Here is a 21,669-nt window from a genome sequence, read left to right as displayed (position 1 = left end):
ATTTCCATGTATAGTTAATCACTATCTATTGAGAGGATAAAGTATTGAACGCCCAATACAATTGTTTAGAACAAATACTGATATCAGACCTTTATTTCAAATGCCAAAGTTAGTCATGAATAATTGCATATAAAAATTTAAAATTTACATATTCGTATTTACAGTTCACAAAAAGGTATTATTTACAAGCGCAGTTTATGCCACTTTTGCAATTTGTCATGGCAGATTATTTAACTTTTTTAATCACACTGAAGCAGCCATACTAATACCTGTATAGATATTATTTTATAATTTATTAGTTACTTTTATCACTTTTTTTTATAATTGACTTACAGCTATTACATACATATGCATTATTTACCATGACCGTTGTGCATTGCTCTACAAAGTGAGCTACAGAATCCAGGACTAGACCTTAGTTATATTATGACATTTAAGTAGTTTTTACAAACATACCTAACAAAAACAATACTGGTGTGCATCTTGAGACAAAACAATGGCACTGATATATGTTAAGATAAGTCAATGCAAGGTGTTTTCAAATTAAGGCAGCTCAAGCATGCATTTTAGTTTGGCACCAGGAAACTTCCCCTATGTGTTATTGTGTATTCATCCATTACTAAGTATTAGCACTAGGTTAATCTTAAACTAGTATATTTCCTTGATCATTGATTAACATAAGTTGATTTTCAACATTTATTGATATAAATGAAACATCTTCACTGTGTTCTGTTAATGAATATACTACACAATGTTTCTTTTTCTCAGGCACTTATCAAGGCCAGTGGATGGGGGGCATGAGGCACGGTTATGGGGTTCGCCAAAGCGTGCCTTATGGAATTGCAACTGTTATTCGTTCTCCTCTTCGCACCTCTCTGGCCTCCTTGAGAAGCAATGGCACCGTGCAGAGCAATGGCACCGTTCTGCAAGATTCTGTGGGAGACACACCGGTTGGCACTCGGGGCGGTTTCGTGTTGAATTTTCACAACGATACTGAAGTCACCACGGGCAAGAAGAAGGGCCTGTTTCGCCGCGGGTCTCTCTTTGGCAGCCTTCGCCAGCTCCGTAAATCCGACTCCAAGACGTCCATCTCTAGCAAACAGAGTGCTGCCCGGAGCGACGCCACCATGAGCCGCATCAGCTCCAGCGATGCCAACTCCACCATCAGCTATGGGGATGGAGAGGTGCACGATGAGTACATGCCCATGGAGGACCACGTGGACGCCACCACCACTGAGTCCTACATGGGCGAGTGGAAGAATGACAAACGCAATGGTTTTGGAGTCAGTGAGCGATCCAATGGGTTGAAGTATGAAGGGGAATGGTTGAACAACAAAAGGAATGGATACGGATGCACGATATTCCCGGATGGAACCAAAGAAGAGGGGAAGTATAAAAATAACGTACTGGTGCGTGGAATAAGGAAGCAGCTTATTCCTCTTAAAAGTCATAAAACTAAAGAAAAAGTGGACAGGGCCGTGGAGGGAGCTCGAAGGGCGTCAGCTATCGCCAGGACTAAAGTGGAAATAGCAGTTTCAAGGTAATGCACCTGCTTTTAATGATAAACTCCTGTTCATTAGAGTTCAAATGTGTTATTTGTACTGACTCAACCAACACTGGCTCAGCCAGTGGCATGGGTTTGGGGCAGGTCTATCTTTTCCTGTCTTTCCCATCGGGTTTGAAAATCTCTTTAAAAACCAAAATCTTTACTTTTTAAATTCCTTTTGGTTAGGCAAGAATACACAAATACTGTAGCATTACCAAGAACTTAGTCATAGATATCATAAATATAATTTGTAATCATGACATTTTGGCTTTCAAGCTGCCCTGAACACGTGTCCCTCTCCCCTCCAGGCTTCCATAACATTCAAGATTGACACTACTTGTAATTTTAAGCTGTGATGTCTGCATGGTTCAGATGTATGACTTCATCAGGGGAAACAATTTAGACAATTCATTGACCGTATGTCATACTCATTATTTTTAGATGTAGCTTCACACACTAACAATGTTCTTAGGTCACTGTTTTAGATTTATCGATTCATCTTCATATGTGGTGTGTTTGGATGTCTATTGCAGAGTTTGTAAGTTGCGCAACCTTTTAAGAGGACTGGCTTCTATTATTTGTCCATAGCTCAGATTCACAGATAGAAGTCATGGGATCACGTATCTCATGTAGACTATTGTGATGTTTGTTCTTTTGCCAAGAGCTACTCCAGACAGATATATTAATGACTGTACTATGTAAACTATGTAAAAATTGCACTTAGTACAAATTCTTAGCATCCTGAACAGGTCTTGGGGAACACACGGCGTCATGTTCCTTTACTGATTAGAACATTTCTTATAATAACAATATGAGTCCTCAAAAAGATGAAGATTTAAAGATTTATACATTAGTACAGAGTATTTGAGGTAACTTGTAATTATGTTCCATTAGTAAGTCAATATAAAGGATTATCTATGCCTGAGATAATATAGTAAAAGTTGTCCTTATTTTATCCCACTATAATGTTGAATGAAAAAATATGCAGAACAAAAACTTACCCCAATTCGCAACAGTATGCTTCTAATTAGAGACCAAAATCACCATGATTATCAATATTGTCATGGTTTTTTAAACAATTTCTAGAAATGTAAAAAAGTACTGATGCAAACCAAACTTCAAATTGATTTTACATGTAAGTGCACTTTTGTTCGCATAAACATCAGTTAAATAACATTCATTGTATATCATTGAATATCATTGTACATGCTGGGGTCGTTCCACGGTCTAGGCGTAAGAATCAAGCGTGCCGCAAAAGCCCTGAAAAGTGAAGCCCAAACGTCTCGATCGCCCCCCAGTGACTGGTCCTAGTCTAGGTCATAAACCCCGCCTCCCCATGTTATGCAGTGGGACTTGAGTCCAAAGAAAATTTTTAATTACACTTCAAATTTCTTTTTTCCGAAGCTGGTTTCTGTCATTTAGTAGTTTTATCACGCTGATGAAAAATTCAAGTGTTTGTTTTTAAAATAAGTTTGTTTTTAGTTAGTTATTTATTGCTACAAAAACGGTGGTGTCACGTCATGATTGACAGCTGTGATATGCGCATTCTGCGAGAGCGTGGCCTTGATTTCGCAGCTTTACTTCCTGCTCACTACTGCGCAGGACTGGTTCAGAAATCGCTACTGGGCAGACTCAAGACCTAAGACACTGGCGGCTTCACTTTTCACCAATGGAAGAGCGAACGGGCGTCGTCCATCTTTTTTTACAGTCTATGGTAAGAATAGATGAGACCGAGCATTTTCATTGGCAGCGCCTAAACTATGGAATGGTTTACCATTTCATATTAAACCAGCCCAACGCTTGGGAGTTTTAAGACTTTGCTCAAGACATATTTTTATTCTTTGGCTTTTAATGTAAATTGAGGGTTGAGATATTTTGACAGTGTTGTTATGTGTTAACTGGTGTGAGTTTATGTGAATATGTGTAATACTTGAATCTGTGAGGCACTTTGGTCAACTTCGGTTGTTTTTTAATGTGCTATACAAATAAAGTTGAAGTGAGATAAATGTTCCATCTAGTTCAGATAAAACAAAAGTGGAGAATCTGATTTTCATATAAACACAGGACAAATCAGCTAATCATCTGTTTGTGTATGTTGTGAGAAATCAGGTGTAGTTTATGACCCAGGAGTAAGCTGCAAAACACCTGCGCTCACAGCAATCACGGAAGAAACACGCAGAGTAGAAATTGCTTTAAACTCATCAGATCACATTATTTAATGGAAAATTAATAGGAAAGATGGATCTGTCTAAATAAATATTAGGTAAACATGTGTCAATCAGAGAAGCACTGTCATTACAAACACATGGGAGCAGACTTAAATGAATGTGTTTGTCTCACGTTATTGTTTAAATTGGTTGATGCTGGACAGGGGTTTTCAAGCCATGACACTGGCACGGTTAAACAGTAATTAAAAGATTATGCAGTAATACTAACCTTTGGATTCGGAAATTTTTCTTTAACTTTTTGATCTTTGAATTGCATGATTATGCCACGTCTGTTAACCAAAAGAAAGGACCCGGTTACTCGCATGTGTTTGCTGCAGCGGATGGAGTGTTTGTATCATGTAAACATGACAATTTATTACATCCTCACATCTGTTGTTAAAACAAGAAAAGTTCAAATTGTGGACAGCCTTCGGTCAAAAGGGAATGTAACTGAGCTGGTGCTAAAACTAGAGTTAATATCAGCGGGACTTTTTTTAACATCTGAATGGATTTAATGCTGAAGCAGAGATGGGTTTTTCTTCCAAACAGGTAAGACATCAGGATAGTGATTTATGTTGAAACATTAACGCATTTATTTGGTTAGAACAAAACCAGCAGATTTATTACTTGTTCAGATGACACTTTTCAGATATATTACTTTTAGGATGTACTTCTAGCTGTCATGTTGATGTTTAATGACAGATCCGCTCTGCCGCAGTGTTCACAGACATCAGTTTCATCTGCGGAGTGCGCAGAGTAAGGGGGCGAAGCACAACACACGTACAGAAAATTACGCGCAAATAACTGCAATTTTACGTTTCAAACTGTGATGGCGATAGAGAGGCAAATATTATGGATTGCAGCTTTTAAGAGACACTTCACTATTTGAAAATATGCTCATTTTCCAGCTCCCCTAGAGTTAAACATTTGTTTTTTTTTACCATTTTGGGATTTATTCAGCCTCTCTCCGGGTCTGGCAGGTAACCACTTTTAGCATAGCTTATAATCCATTGAATCTGATTAGACCATTAGCATTGTGCTAAAAAATAACCAAATAGTTTAAATATTTTTCTATTTAAAACTTGACTCTGACATTGTTACATTGTGTACTAAGACTGACGGAAAAGTAAAAGTTGCGATATGGTTAGGAACTATACTCTCATTGTGGCGTAATAATCAAGGACTTTGCTGCTGTACCATGGCTGCAGGAGGCGCAATGATATTACGCAGTGCCTGAAAATAGTCCCCTGCTATTGAAAGTAACCAAGGGGACTATTTTCAGGCGCTGCGGAATATCATTGCGGATTCCAAAACCAAATGTTTAACTCTAGGGGAGCTGAAAGATGAGCATATTTTTAAAAAAAGTGTCCCTTCAAAGCTAGAATTATAGTTATGTTTAACGCGTCCTTGTACAGTGCATGTGATGCAAATTTCATCAGAATATTAAAATTTTTGTAACCACGCATACTTTTTACTGTACTGTAACTGTTTATAGGTTGCGCATGCTTGCACTGTAAAAGGTACTTATACGACTTACGGGACCGTAATTAAGGTGAGTTCTCTTGTGAATAAAGCTGGATTTTGATCACAGAAGTTTAATTGCCTTGTCTGGGACACCCCTACATTGAATTGAATGTGTAATCTTTATGTATTCAATCTAGAGCTTTAATAGAAGAGAGTAATAAAACATTTTTAGGAATTGATTTTAAGTAGAGACTACTGAGTCGTTGCTGTGTGTATGTGTACAAACATGTGCTTGTGTACTTTATTCTGGTACATGTTTATGATCACCCAGATTATGAATATAAATAACATGATATATACAGTAGGAAGAATTTGTGTTCCTATTGGTCATAATATGCTTGCTTAATATGGCTAGTTGATTTCCCAGCTTCTGTGGAAAAAAAGGTTTTAGGAGACAACATATTTTGTAGGAATTTTGTGAATTAAAATTCACAAATCAGAAGCAATAATACTCAACAAATGAAGAAGGGACGACACTTTAAAGAAAAAATCATACTTATTTTATTTTCATGTGTGCATTTAAGAAACAATGTTATGGATTTGAATTTTTTTCTGTTATGATGACATTTGTAAAAACAAGATTGACTGGCACATTCAGATTGCTTACCGACAGTTCCTTTTTTAAAACACTGTATAATCTATGGTGCATTAAGGAATACTCAGAGCAATGTTTTCGAGTGCATAAACTGGGTGGCCCGAGCAGAATACTGTATCTGGCATTTGTCCTCAGTGTGGCTTATCTTCTGTGGTTACACCCCAGTGGGTCGGGGTTAGAGGATTCATACTCCAGGGTCATTACAAGTGCTACGAAATGAAAGGAAAGCCATTTTATGCATTACTTCAGTATTAGTTGAGCAAGAACTTGTTTGTAGGCTAACAGCTGTACTCTTGGCTGTACTCTTAAAAGAGTTAAGGAGATGAAATATTTTGTTATGCCTCATAAACTATTGAACTAATCTGAGAAGTATGAAAGTTTTGTGCTTTTATCCAGACAAACCATTCTCCTCTCTTGACTTATATGTGCTTTTTTGACAGTCTCGCCATCTCAATATGGTGGTGCCCATAACTTAGTAAACTATCTTTTACTTCACCATGTCTGCCTCGAAAATATAATCTGCATCCCCTTTTGGACCCCCACTTGGGCTCTTACTGCAGCCAACATAATTCGCTATTTAAGGTGTTAGCTGGAAAGGTTAACAAGCACGCTTGAGTTCACTATGAAAAGAATTGTGATAGATTTGGTATCAGGGTGCTTCCAAAACATTATAGGTTCACATTACAAAAGCAGTGGTCCAATCATTTGGAGATAGACGTTGGCAGGGTTGGTTTTTTACGCACAGTCGAGTACAAAGCATGGTTCATTTGACCCATACATGTGCACTGATGTTTGACACATTTACATTGCAGCATACTGCAATACCTCTCATGGCCTACATACTCCATAGACCTGTACACACATAGTACGTGCACACTCTTCTGATGACGAATATTGCGTCATGTGCACTGTACCCTCGCGTTCAAGTACATATAAAACTATACTTTCAGATTTAGTCAATGTAAATAAAACTGCATGTTGGCTAGCTTTTTTGATTCAAATAAAATGGTGCAAAGTAGAGATGCAAAGTGTTGGCCAGTGAATATAATGAATGGCATGTGACATGTCCATGTCATTGAACCATACGTTTAGGACTTTTTGTTAAGAGAATATTTGCTTGACAAATAAATGTTTACAAATAAAGGTTTTACAAAAAAAATAATGTTACTTTATTCTTTACAGTAGTGAGAAATGAGAACGACGCACATTTTCTAATTTCTTTCTTTTGATTTTGGGTAGAAATATGACCATCAGTGTAGCAATATGACCATCAACATACAGCCCTATGCACCTAGGACCTCTCTCTCTCTCTGTCTCTGTCTCTCTCTCTCTCTCTCTCTCTCTCTCTCTCTCTCTCTCTCTCTCTCTCTCTCTCTCTCTGTTGTGTCAGCAGCACAGAACTCTAACGCACTAAATAAGGCGAGGATGGAGTCAACTTATCAGCTCTGGACAGAAATACATAAGCCAGCAGCAGTTGATACAGTAGCCCATAACTGGCTGCCTGTCATCTGCCCTACGTGCCAATAGAGTTCACAAATGTTTATCATCAATCGCAACAATGACTTCATCTGCCTTTGTTCTGTACTCAAATGCAAGCAGACAGATATAAACAGACACAGACAGAATACGTCATTTCTACAAAAAAGAAATGTATTATTATATAATATTGTATTATATAACAATAAAAGCTGTTTACATACATTATTGGTCATTTCTGAATAATAATAACTGAATAATTTTATATGGTTGTAATTCTCCCCAGATAATGCTAAGTAATCATAACAAGCAGTTAAATGAGAGGCTACGCTAAGGAAATCTAATGCTGATTTCAGTGTACAGGAAAGAACAAACTCTGATTGGTTCAAGAAGTTATCCATTACCTGAGTCGGCCAATCCATCTCCTTTCTTTATTGCTGTGGCTGAACTGGAGCAAGTTTTTTTTTTTTTTTGATGATGACAGGTTATGAGTGAGTAGCCGATCTAAGCTCAACACAGGCCTATGTGAGAGTCACTGTACCCCAGAGCTTTACTAAAATTAAACGTGCTGATGCCGAACTCTTCGATGGTGCCCTGACTGGAGCTTAATATGAGCAACATATAAAAAGACTGCAGCTATCAAAGTTTTAATTAATGTGTTTCAGAATTAGGATGCATAAAAAAAGAATGGTGAAAATTTGGGGCTTGGTCACATTTCAATATGACTCAAAATGTTGCCACAGCCATGCCATTATCAGTTTGTGTAGTCACAGAGAAATTAGCCAAAATTATGTTAAAGGGCCCCTAACCTAGGTGTTTTCAGCAATATTGAAATAGTCTCTGGTATCCCCAGAATGTGTCTATCCCCAGAATCACAGATCTTTCGTTATACGATGTTTAACATGGCTAGAGGTCGACCGATTTATCGGCTGGGCCGATTAATTGGCCAATTTTTGGCATATTTAAAAAAATCAGCTTTGGCCGATTTTGCCGCAAAATTAGGCCGATTAATAGGCAGGCGCATCTGCGGGCACCTAAGCGTTGTTGTAGAACTCGTGAGCCTGCCTCTTGCTGCAAGCAGATCGCTCCCGTGTGTGCAGCCGTGCCTTGTTCACAAACAGCTTTAGTAAACGATGGCAGGATCGCGTGAATTAAAGGATAATTCCGGTATTTAACACTTTGAGTCTCATTTCTGGTGTGTTTTGGATGAACTACAGTGATGGATACTGAAATTTTGACAATGGGTCGTGTCTTGACTTTTTGACTAGTTTAGAAGCGTCTCTTGACTGCTTCAGAATGGAAGTCAATGACCATGCACAAACATGTCATTAAAACAACAACACTTAACGTTCAAAACTGTGCTACTCACCGAGTGGTTTGTGGTGTTTTCGTTGATGATTAAAAACAAGTTGTGTAGCGAAATACAGTTTCTGTCGTGTTTTATTTGGCATTTTGTAAAATTCCATTGACTTCTCTTGAAAGACTCATTGCTCGCTGATATACCACTCAACCGCTGGAAACGGAAAAGGGGTCTGTGTACATGTGGTTGTAGTTTTTTCGCTCGGTTTAAATAAATTTTTCCCATATTTGATGGCTCAGTGACCAGCCTTAGGTTTAAAGTTGAGCTCAATTGTGACTGTCTATACGCTAGACACCGAGCGTACTTGTATGGCAAAGTGGTTGTCGCCATCAAGTGGTCGGGAGTGTGCTAACGCTTCAGACTCAAATATAGAGCGGAAGTATATACGCGGTTTTGAGGTATCTGAAAAAATTGTTCCACTATAGCAAATAACACGGATTGAAATCATACATTGCGCCAATATATTTGTTTTTAATCATCAACGAACACCACAAAACACTCGGTGAGTAGTACAGTTTTGAAAATGAACGTTACGTGTTGTTTTAATGACATGTTTGTGCATGGTCATTGATTTCCATTCTGAAGCAGTCAAGAGACGCTTCTAAACGAGTCAAAAAGTCAAGACACGACCCATTGTCAAAATTTCAGTGTCCATCACTGTAGTTCATCCAAACAAACCACAAATGAGACTCAAAGTGTTAAATACCGGAATTATCCTTTAAGCAGCCAGTACAACAGCGCGACGGGCTTATGTCTCGCGGTGCACTGTCCGTGCAAAGATTAGGTTCATTTCATGTGATTAATGAGTGATGATGATCTTTGTTTGTGTGACAGAGAGAGCAGAGCCGCATGCGCACGCTTTCTGTCTTTAAACTGTCTCCCTGCTTTTATTACTCAAAACAAAACTGACTCGATGGCGAAAGGTCGGAAGACCAAATCATATCCACAGAGGAAATGTTTTTCGTGTTGTTACAGTAACACTTTGTTTACAGTTTTGCGCTGCTCAGATCTGTCCCAACACTAAACTCACAAGACGTCACTGTCAGCACAATCAGTCACTTATAGCGCCTCAGAAATGAGAATGTAAATGTGTTTAAAAAGATTTGCCCTAAATAACAGTCTCAACTAAAAAACATAGACATTTACTATGTTAACTTTATGATGAATAAATAATTTATCAGGTCTACCAAATAAGGATTTTATCCTACAAAGCAATAAAAGCCATTGTAAAAAACTGATCAAAGATGATGACAGCAGAGTGTCAGGTAATGTGTCTGATAAATGCATGGTGCAGAGGAGGTTGTAAAACTCTTCAGAAAGACCAGTCATAATTTTTTTAAATACTTTGACTAGTGACATTTTTACATTTAAAATATCTGCTAATGATGAGAACATTTTGATTATTATGTACATATAGAAAATCGGCCAAACATATTGCCCATTGGCTGCCCTGATTTCTAAATTTCGGCCAGAGAAAAAGCCATATCGGTCGACCCCTAAACATGGCCATTTCTGGCTGCAATGAAAAACGCGCTTTGGTGTTTTGGTGTGTGTCTCTTTAAATTAGTGATGCACCGATGTATCGGCCGCCGATATTAATCGGCCGATTTTTTATGAATTTGAAACCATCGGCATATCGGCAATAGCACGAGAAAGGCCGATACCGATTGTTTATTAATTAACTGCATAAAGAAATCCATTATATGTAAAAAAAATTGAGTTAATGTTGTTAATAAAATAAATGCTGAATAGCAAAAACCACCTTTGAAGGTTGTCATGTTGTCTTATTATATTTGTTTTAGCTTAATTTGTGCCTCTCTTATAATATTGGTCAGTTGAATGTTAATTAGATCAAATCCATGTTCAGTAAAAAATAATTTGATGCAGAAATAAACTAGCTAATAGACCAACTGTATAGTATTGTATACAAGTGTTTAATATCGGTATCGGCATCAGTATCGGCCAGAAGTTGTCTGTTTAAATCGGTATCGTTATCGGCCCAAAAAAATCCTATCGGTGCATCCCTACTTTAAATGCAATGCGTCAACTAACTCTCTACGGGCCAAATTTACTAAAAGGGAGATCGTGAGAGCACAATTCCAAATAAGCACAGACAGGAGTGGTAATATCTACGGGTAATCTACTAAAAACGTGCAAATTAAATAACACAGTCGCAACATCTCATTTTCATAACACTATCTACTAAGAGCAGCGCAAATTAGTTTAGGGTCGCAAATAAGCAGAGCTGATTCTTCTCAGGTGCGAGTGATCTACTATCACCTGATTTGCTTAAGTTCAGCACCACTGACATTACAGCTGAAAATGCAGGGTGTGAAATCCCAGCTAACCAAGCCATAGGACACTGAAAAGAACTGAAGGATAAAAAAAATTAAATGTAAATTGCGTTGTGTGAATCATTTAAATACTCTCCTCCTATAAATTTTGTGTTTGAAAGGGAAACTCCTAGAAATGCATATGCAGTAAAGTCAGTCGCAAAAAAAAAACTAGATCACATCTTTTCAGCACTAATTATCCACTGCGCGTCTTTAGTATATCCCGACTGTTGTTATTTAACCCCAAAATGTTGGTTTGCGCTGGCGCAAGCTGATAGTAAATCCAGTCCTACATGTCAACTAACTCTCGTTTATTTAAAACTACATGTCAGCTAACTATTTTCCTGGAAAGGTATAGTTAGTTATAAGCCATGGATATGTACACTAGATGTCGCCTTGGCTACGGCAGTTCATTGGACCGAATGCGTCAACTAGAGCCGCCATTTTGAAACGGGGGAACCCTGCATCAGCGTCATTATAGGCAATGGTGTAACAGAAATAAAATCACCATAAATCGTCATGAACACGATTTTCTTGGTTTTCTTTTGGTTCGTTTCAACAGTCAGACATATATTTAGCATTGAGTCAAAAAAAAAATAAAGTTTTGATTTTATGAAAATTTACTTCTTCTAACTATAATGCATAGTTCTAGTAGCCCTTACATCTATACGTAGCACAAAAGTCCGGCATCGTCCATGAATTCGAAGTACAGGCGGAGGTAGCAGCTTTACCTAGCTACTTCCTATGACAAGACCCCTGTTCCAAGATGGCGGCGATTTTGACGCATGCTTAGAAACCCAAGGCGACATCTAGTGTATATATCTATGGTTATAAGCAGCACAGTGTTGCCTAGCTTGCCACAATATAGCTAAGACTCTGCTTTGCATTTTTGTTAGTTCCCGTCGGTTACTACCTGGTCATCATTAAAGATACTCATACAGTATTGTTGTCATAAAAGTTGTTGATAAGACTCATATCATTGATATAATAGACTTTCTTTTTTGAGTGAACTTTACATTTATTCGCTGTATGACTCACCAGCACTATATCACCTTTACATCTTTTTCTCTGCCACCACCTTTTACTAAGCACAGTAGGGTTCAAATCTTTGCGCCTTTCTGAGAGGCTATAGAGCCCTTTAAGACACTACATGAATTACATGAGTCATTCCAGAGCCAAGTGGATTAATAAAACATTGCTTTTGCATTGCATAATATTGGATTAATAGAAAACTGTCTCTTGTTCCACTTTAACCTGTAATAGAAGGGCCATATGGATGTGTTTGCTCATAAATAAACCTGGTCAGGTGGAAGATGTGCCCACTTCACCTGCAGTCTGTATTGACTGCGGGCTGAGAGGAAACAGGAAATGGTCCTCCTCTAATTAAAATGAAGCTCAGTGGGTTCTGTTGCCAAGCAGTCTGACCTTTTCTTCAACAGGGTGCTATGAATGTCGAAACATCAAGTGCAATGTACGTGAGCGTGTATACAACGATTCGCTTGAATGCACACAATATGAAATGTCTGGCTCTGCTGGAAGATGTGTGTTTGCATTGGTGTGTTTGTGCATGCACCTTAAGTGAGTACATGTGATCACGAGCTTTTTCTGCTTGGTTTGTAAATGTTCATGTTATTTGTTAACACAGGGCCAGATGATGTGTAGAAGCACCTGCTAGAGTGCTGTAGGGTTACCATGGCAATCGCATCAAGTCATCCTATCATCCACGCACTGCTTTTCCGCAATAGAAGTGTTACTGCGAGCCAGGCAGATGGTTCTCTCCTACTTCCAGTTTTTTTATTTCATAAAAAGCGAAAAATAGAAAGTGAGGGCAGTGTTTTACTGTACGCTGATCATGAGATGAAGCACAGGATGCCCATCCGGTTACATTGTACATTTACACTAACCTCCCTTGGTGTTCAATCGTATGTAAGGAGGCAAATAGATTTTAACAAAGTTAAGATTAAATTGTTAGCCGAATGCTTTATGTTTTGGTTGTTTTTTGTGTGCAGAAAGCATAGACTGTAAAAAAAAGATGGATGACGTGACGTCGCCTCCCTTTATTGTACTGAATTGAAGCCAAAAATGTAAATGTCATCTATGTTTTAGTAATAATGATACAAAAGAACCTGATCTGGTTTTAGATGGATTAACAAAAAATGTAATAATAAACATATTCGACAAATTCTCCAGAGCAAAACGCATAATAGTCCTATAGGTACATTTTATTGGGCATCTTTTATTGAATTCATAGATTGGAAGAAGGCCTGGCTGTTACCTCATAAGTATTGCATCCCAAATAAGTCCAAAGAAATTCATTTTAAGATCTTGCATAAAATATATCCTGTGAATGATGTTGTGGCAAAATATATGGATGTTGACAACTCTTGCTCATTTTGTGGAAATGAAGAAGAAACTCTGACCCATTTATTTTTTCATTGTGACACAACTCAACATTTTTGGAAAATTGTATATTCTCATTTAAGTATACACCTTGATTCTTCCATGTCCTTCCAGTTAAAAGAAATAATTTGCTACTATGAAGGCACATCTAATATTCCAATTGATTACATTGTTAATTTTTTTATTTTATTTGGAAAATATTTTATTCACAAACAAAAATTCTCTAAATCGCAGCTTAACTTTTTACATTTCCTAATCGAAATTGAAACTTTTCTAAAATCCCTTAAATTTGTTAAAAATAAGAAAAATGAAAGATTTTTGAAATATTATGATGACTTTTTCTGTATTACCACTGATTCATATTGTTTTCCTATGTTAGTTTATTTTTTATTTATTTGATTCATTTATTTATTTATTTTTATTGTACTAATTCATCTTTCTGTTATCGTGTTACTGTATTTTATTTGTGAAACTTTACATATATATAATTTGTTAATTTTTCATTCCTGTAGAAGTTTGTGTGTATTCTGTATGTTTTGTGTATTGTTAAATGTTTTAAAGCATTAATAATAAAAAAAAGAAGCCAAAAATGTCCAACCATGGTCGCCGCCATGTTACGTAAAAACGTCCATTTGGAGCAAAGGCATGCGCAGAAGGAATCGTCCGTTATGAAACTTCCGCCCAAACGCTAACGCCCAAAAGCGCGACCAATTCAACCACGCCAATCATAACGACACGCCCCATTTCTATAGCATCAAATTACTAGCTAAAATGAAACTTATCACAAAAATGAACACTTGAGCAGTCACCAGCCACACTGATATGTACATTGTAATCAGGTCACTGAAGTATAAATAAGATCACAGACTTTCACCTATACGTCCGGCCAGCCTAGTACACCACAACCATAAATAATTTATTGTAATAAACGTATAAATCAAACTATATTTCATTACATAAGATTTCATTAGAATAAGCATCTTGGATTATGCACATCATGATGTGTCCAAGTGTGTCTATTTTGGTTTTAAACTTTGTTGTCTTTTGTTGTGCTGTGTTTCTACTTCATCCACATTTAATGCACAGCTTCATATTTTGCATCTCTAAATGCCAGTAGCTTCATCTGTCCATATGTTCACATGAAGTGTCTGTTTTGTGTAAGTGTTGTTTAGTTATATCAACACGTTCATTCATATAATGGCTGACTGCACCATCATTGTTTATGTTTAGATTAGTCTGTCTATGTTCTTCATACCATTGCATTTAAATAATTTGCAAGTCAACACAACTGGTATAATGAATCATGGTTGTGGTTTTTTAGCAAGCCATTAATAATGTCAGCATAATTTCACATTCTCACCTGCTGCCTCCTGTCCATCATCACACACTGTACGTTCATAAATGAAGCGTTGTGCTAATGGCATATAATTTAAGGTATGCTAAACGCTACATTAAAATATCTGACTGATTATTTGACGTGTGTTCTTCCAGTCTATATATTGACTGAAAGTCATTTGGGTTTTAAAAGACATGGATAAATGATGACCACATTTTAATGCAGTTTTAATGCATCTATTCATGCCGTTAAAGTGCACCTATTTCATTGCTAAAAAACAACGTTTTTTGTGTATTTGGTATAATTCAATGTGTTCGCGTGGTTTATGGTTAAAAAAAACACATACTGTCCACGGATTTGAAAAGCTCTGTATCCCTGATTGACCAGCTAATCTGTACGTTGTGATTGGCCTGAATACCTGAGGAAACGTGACGCTCCTTATCATGTTTGAAAGATTCGGTCACAATGCAATGCTAACAGGAGTTAAAACCTGATAGCCTGCATGAGGATACGGGCGCACTGAAGAGTTCTTTATTTACAAATATTTAAAGTAGGGATGTCAAAGTATGCAATTTCCCATATTCGATGATCATTTAAATTAACGATCAATCAATCGAATAATCGTTGACAGTATAGTGCAATAAGCCTTTACAGCAGTGGCATATAGCCAATGACATAAAAAGGGCACGTAAAAATGCCAGCTTCCTCATGCGAATTAAAAGATTTTATTTTGTCTAAATTACATGCTATTGGGATTGTAAAATGAGTCAATGTAGTTTGTGTTTTGATGAAAATCATCAATTTAATCTCGTAATGAAATATAATGACTAGGTGAAAAGTCGGATGAAAGTCCGTGCGTCCATGACAAAATAAAAGTTTCATTATCATCAAGTGTTATTTTCTAGTTGATACACCGTTTGTTGTAATTATATCCAAGAAGCGCACGAAAGGCACTTTTCCCGTCGTCACTTCAGCTTTAGAGAGATGGTCCTCACTGCGGAACACAACATCCAGGGGGCGGGGTTGGATCTAGATCCAACTCCTCCCACTTTATATACTTTGTTCCGCCAAATGAACCAGTATATTTGCGTTGTTCCAGCCCGCAATTAGTTGCAACCTGTGGTCGCCAACGTTTGCTCTTATCAATTTAAGTGTACGTTTGATTAATAATATAGTTGAGAAAGATTCATAATTTAGAAAGTATCACAGTTAGGTGTAAGGAGAGACGGACACGTTCCCGACAGTTTGATATCACTGAAGGGATTTATTTGTATATTATCCCACTTATAACATAGATATTCCTATACGAGTAAATATAAAAACAAATTTATTTGATATCTTTTATTAGCAAATAAAAAAAAGTAAACCATCTACGAGGGAAACCTGTTTCCTAATGGCTCTAAGCAAAGACGCGTTAAAACAAGTTCAAAGTCCATACAAGATAAACATTCAGTTTATTAATTTCTAAATAACATGCCATAGCCTATATATTTTTATAATTATGCATATTTATACTGTATCCATTCATAAACTGCATGTGGTAAGATTACTCGTAGTAGGCTTACCCGAAATGTTTTACTCCAAAAAATTATAGCAAAAAACTTACATTTCACCCTAAAGGCACTACTTTAATTGTAGTCATAAGTAAAGTTAGTTTTTATGTCAAAATAATAACTTAATTTAGTTACGCTTTAATGCGGAAATGGTAACGCAGCAACACGTGTATGACGTGTCTTGTGGTAAAACTGCCGACCAATGGGATCTCTGGATCGGGATCCAGCTCCGCCCCTGGATCTAAATCCAACCCCGCCCCCTGGATGTCGCGTTCTGCAGTGAGGCGCTACTGGCTTTAGACCTGCGACTTACTTTCAGCAAAGATGCTTATATTATGAAGATTTCAACCTTCCATTAGAAAACCCGCAAAAATGTTTAGCATGTAACGCCTCAGCCTGTCAATAATGATGATCAATGATATATGTTGCGGCCGTTCAGAGTGTAACGACAGTCAGTTACAGTTTACATTGAACAGTTTCTTGCCAGAATTTAAGTTTGACATTTTAATCTGTTTATAAAAAATGGCTTCTGGTCTCCTTTCCTGTGTATAGCAGCGTTGCTATGCTAATCTTGCAGGCTTCCCTGAAGAGGTTCTTTGCTTTCAGTATTCTGTGTTTGCATTTACGGCATCGGACCCTCGCAGATCCACTGCGAATGCCATTTCGTTGCGTTAGCAGCCAGCCTCATCTCGAATGAGGTTAAAAAGCCCAGGTGTGTCTTTGGCATCGAACATCTTTGGGAAGATGGCTAGTTTAACTTCTTTGCGCTTGTTTAATTTTTTCACCAGCTGTGTAGGTGCTTTGCTCAGGCGCCGCACACACATGCTTGCTTTTTCGACTTCGTTAAGTTTTATTGATTTAATTCTTATCGACAAATAATCGAAGATCGATTAATTGTTTACATCCCTAATTTAAAGTTACTATCAGTCTAAATGTACTTACATTAACTTACAGATTGTAAGTCCATTCAGGAGGAATTATGATAATTTCGATCTTTACTACATCACCAATACCAGAAAGGAAACTGTTGCCTACAATCCGTGTGTTTGTTGTAGTCCAAGAAAAGAGATTTACGTTGAAGATGATAGCTTGCGTTATCGTTTACATTGGGGTTTGTACCTTTTGCATATTGTTAAAATGTTCTAATACACACTAACAAACCAAAGCAAATGTAAAATCGTAAATCGGACATTAGGTGCTCTTTAATACATTTTGTATATGTTCCTTTCTATCTTTCCAATGCTTCATCATCTTTTGTAATACCCTAAAAAGATTTGTTAGTCAAAGTAAGTGATTTAAAATCACTTAGTAGTTTTAGTAGTTGTGTCATGCAAATGGACTCTCCAATACAATACTGAGGTTTTTGTAATGATTTATGATTGAGAATTAGAGTTTGATTTATATCCTATCTTCTACACTGTCAGAAGAAATAATCCCCAGCTATCATTGGGGTGGTATTCTTACAAAAAGGAGGTACATTGTTACCAAAGAGTGCATATTAGTACCTCAAAGGTACATATATGTATTAATACCAAATATATACCTATCTGCACATATGGTATATTAAGACCGTTTTAAAGGCTTCTGCCCCAGTGGCAGCTTGGGACCATTTTTTTTTATTTTTCTATTGTGTAGTTATCTCTGTCATAGCATCTTTCGAGGCAGATTTTGGTCTGATGAATGAAATTTAAGTATCTTCTGTTAAACAGAATATGTGGGAGGAAAAAGGTTGAGAGAGCGAGAGAACTGCCAACATCATTCCACAGCAAAATAGTGTAACTGTTTTTCAGGATTTTTTTCAGGAAGCAGTTTGTGGTTTCAGAACCTTCATCTTAACCACTATATAAAGAAACGTACAGAGCTGGTCTCAGATCAGTAATAGATGTCGGCTCCTATCAAAATAGGCCAATGGCCTGAGGGGACCAACCAATCCTGAGGGCAGATAGGCAGTCGTTTGTGCCGGCCGTGGCCTGAAAAGAGGTCGAGTGGAGGGGATGAAATTCAAGTGCACCATAAAATTAGAGGGGTGCAGAGATGCATACCATGGTTTCAAATACCCAGAGGTCCGGTAGTAGGTACACACATAAACTGAAGCATTTCGAAGAAGTGGAGAATAAGAATACTTAATTGTTCATGTTTCTGTATCTACACTTGATTTACTGCTAGGTGATTTACCTACAACATCTCAAAAGGTCATGTATATGTACAGCGGGGCCAAAATAATATATTTAAAAATAATCAGGCAGTTCTAGATTTTAAAAACCTTTAATGCTGACAATATAAATTGAATTCAAATATGTACACATACAAAGTTAAAATATATTGGTGGTCTCAGGCTTTTGGAGACTCTATGTAAGACCCATACCCATAACCCCTAAAACCCTAAATTGATCGTCTGGAAGCGTTTGACATTTCATGACTTCCCTCACATACTTCACAGTGTCTACATGATGACAAGACAATGGTGGTTATTATGTGACCATCAGAAATAAATGCACATGTGTGTCAGAATTTGAGGCTCGGCAGAATGCACCACTTTGTCCCCCAATGCTTAGCTATTTTTGATCTAGCGACCAGACTATCCCAAAGCATCTTGCTTAAAACAGTCTTTGTCAAAGAAGTTTTTAAAGAAGCAATAAAACTTCAATCTATCACGAGAGAACAGTTCTGTAATACAGTGGTGCTATATTGGATATTGTACACCATACAGTAGAGTCAAGATTTCTTTAGACACCCTGTTTTGCCTTGCTCCTCCTTACTCATTTTGCTTGCAGTTCATCCAGAATTTGAGTTAATCCGAGCATTTATTTTGTGCGTTTGATGCTGGGTTATGTAATACTTATTGCAATAGCCTTGAAAAGTAAAAAATCCCTGCCTAATGCATGTGCTGCACAAGCCCAATCTGGTCATATGTGAGGAGATAAAAACAGTGTGTCGGGTGTTATTTAGGGATTTGAGAAGCAGGTCACCTCTTGATTTCCGTCTATAAGCTTGTGTTTTAGCATAATGCGTGCTTCCTTAAATCCGTTCGAGGTAGCCCATCATGATTCCAAAACGTGTTAGTAACTTCATGATGATTTTGTGTGTTTATAATTACAGGAAATAATAAAAAAACGAAATTAACACATTTTTAAAAAGAATTCATGTACACATGACAACAATGTCGAAATGATCACATTTAAACGGATCAGCGCAGACGACTAAAAACTTTGTAAGGAAACACTGCATGCTTGTGCACATACAGTACATGTACATTTGTAAAAACTAATACAAACAATTTAGGCTTTTGTTTAGATCTGTCGATCTTAGATCTTTAATTTCTTTATTGAGAACAAATAAAACCTCATAGTGCTTGTGGAAAAAGTATGTGAACCCTTGAGTTAATGAACTTACAAAAGCTAATTGGAGTCCGGTTTTAACATGAAGCTGGAAAGGGTTACAAAGTTAATGCAAAGACTTTAGAAATACACAATCTACAAATGGAGATGCTTTGGGAATGTTTCTACTCTACCAAGAAGTGGCCGCCAAGTCAAAATGACAACAAGAGCACAATGAAGACTAATCACTGAGGTAAAGAAACAATCCCAAATGACAGCCAAAGATTTGAAGGCATCATTGTAACTTGCTAACATCTTGTTCATGAGTCTACAATACGTAAAACACTGAACAAACCGGGTATACATGATGGGACACCACGAAGGAAGCCACTGCTTATTAAAAAGAACATTGTTGCATGCCTGAAGTTTGCAAAAGAGCACTTTAATACTCCACAGCGGTATTGGGAAAATTTTTGGACTGATAAAACTAAGATTATTAGAACTATTTGGATAAAACACACAGCGCTACACCTAGTGTAAAAAAAGTGCATGGCATATCATCATGAAAACATCATCCCAACTGTAAAGTATGGTGGAGGAAGCATCATGATTTGGGCCTGCTTTGCTGCATCATGGTCTGGCCAGCTTGCAATTATTGAGGGGAAGATGAATTCCCAAGTGTATCAGACAATTCTTCAGGATAATGTGAGAATTTCTCTACGTCAGCTAAAACTGTGTAGAAGGTGGGTGATGCAACAGGACAACGACCCAAAACACCAGAGCAAGTCCACAACAGAATGGCTTCTGACAAACAAAATCCTCCTTTTGTCATTATTTTACGACCCATTATGTTTGTCAATAACCTTGACTAAGATGAAGATCCGATCACATTTTATGACAAATTTATTAAGAAAACCATGAAGTTACAAAAAGGTTCACATTAGGGATGCTAAACAATTAATCGCGATTAATCGTTAGCAGAATAAAAGTTTTTGTTTACATCACATATATGTGTAAACTGTGTATAATAAATATGTATATATATAAATATGAACACATTCATGTATAATTTTAAGAATTTCTTTTTTATATATTAAGTATTTATATTTATAGATAATATAAATTATACATAAATATACAAATGTATATACACATGTAAACGTTTCTAAAACATATACATGCATGTGTGTACATTTATTTATACAAATTTATTATACACAGTTCACACATATATATGATATAAACAAAAACTTTTATTCTGCTAACGATTAATCGCGATTAATTGTTTAGCATCCCTAGTTCACATACTTTTTCTTGCTACTGTACACAGTCCTGTAGGCAACCATTGTTGTTTTCTTTTTGCTCTACATGCCTGGACTATATGAACACATGCACATGACGTCACCGTTATCACAGATTTGCGTTTTCATAGTTTACACGGAGACGACATACAACGCATTGTTTTCTTTGAAGCCCTTCAAAGTTTGCATCCCAAAACGCTGTTTTCATGTAAATGAACAACCAAAACGCATAAAACCTTTTTTCGGTTTTGCTTGAAAACGTTGTGGTGTAAATGACCCCCTAATAGAGAGCAAATGAATACTTTCATCTTGAAAGTTGTTTATTTCTTATTTGGTCATATTAAATATATTACATTTCTATTTAAAAGGATAGTTCACTCAAAAATGAACATTTTCATTTACTCACTGTTATTTTGTTTTAAACCTGTATGAGTTTTTTTATTCTGTTGAACATAATGGTAACCTAAATGGTGGTAACCACACAGTTAATGGTACCCCATTTACTTCCATAGTATTTGTTTTCCTACTATGGAAGTCATTGAGTACTGTTAACTCCATCATTAATCAAAGTATCTTCTTTAGTGTTCATCAGAAGGTCACAGATAATAATATAAACTCATCAGATTTTTCTCTCATCAGATTATTCCCAGACAAAATATCTAAGCTACAATACACACATATAAACAAGCTTTGGTTTCTGCTAGGGGCTCGAACCAACAAA

General features: G+C 36.9%; 1 protein-coding gene across 1 annotated transcript in view; it reads left to right on the top strand.

Moving 5' to 3' along the window:
• Positions 1-21,669, top strand: part of jph1a (junctophilin 1a) — a 38,389-nt gene that overhangs the window by 999 nt on the left and 15,721 nt on the right. Inside the window, exon 2 of the mRNA XM_065294984.1 lies at positions 769-1,540. Within this exon, the coding sequence (XP_065151056.1) occupies positions 769-1,540 (772 nt within the window). The remainder of the gene's footprint in view (positions 1-768; positions 1,541-21,669) is intronic.

This window comes from Paramisgurnus dabryanus, chromosome 22, assembly GCF_030506205.2.
Source record: "Paramisgurnus dabryanus chromosome 22, PD_genome_1.1, whole genome shotgun sequence".
In the NCBI taxonomy this organism is placed as follows: domain Eukaryota; kingdom Metazoa; phylum Chordata; class Actinopteri; order Cypriniformes; family Cobitidae; genus Paramisgurnus; species Paramisgurnus dabryanus.
The sequence above is the reverse complement of the archived record's forward strand: the minus strand, read 5'-3'. Positions and strand labels throughout refer to the sequence as shown.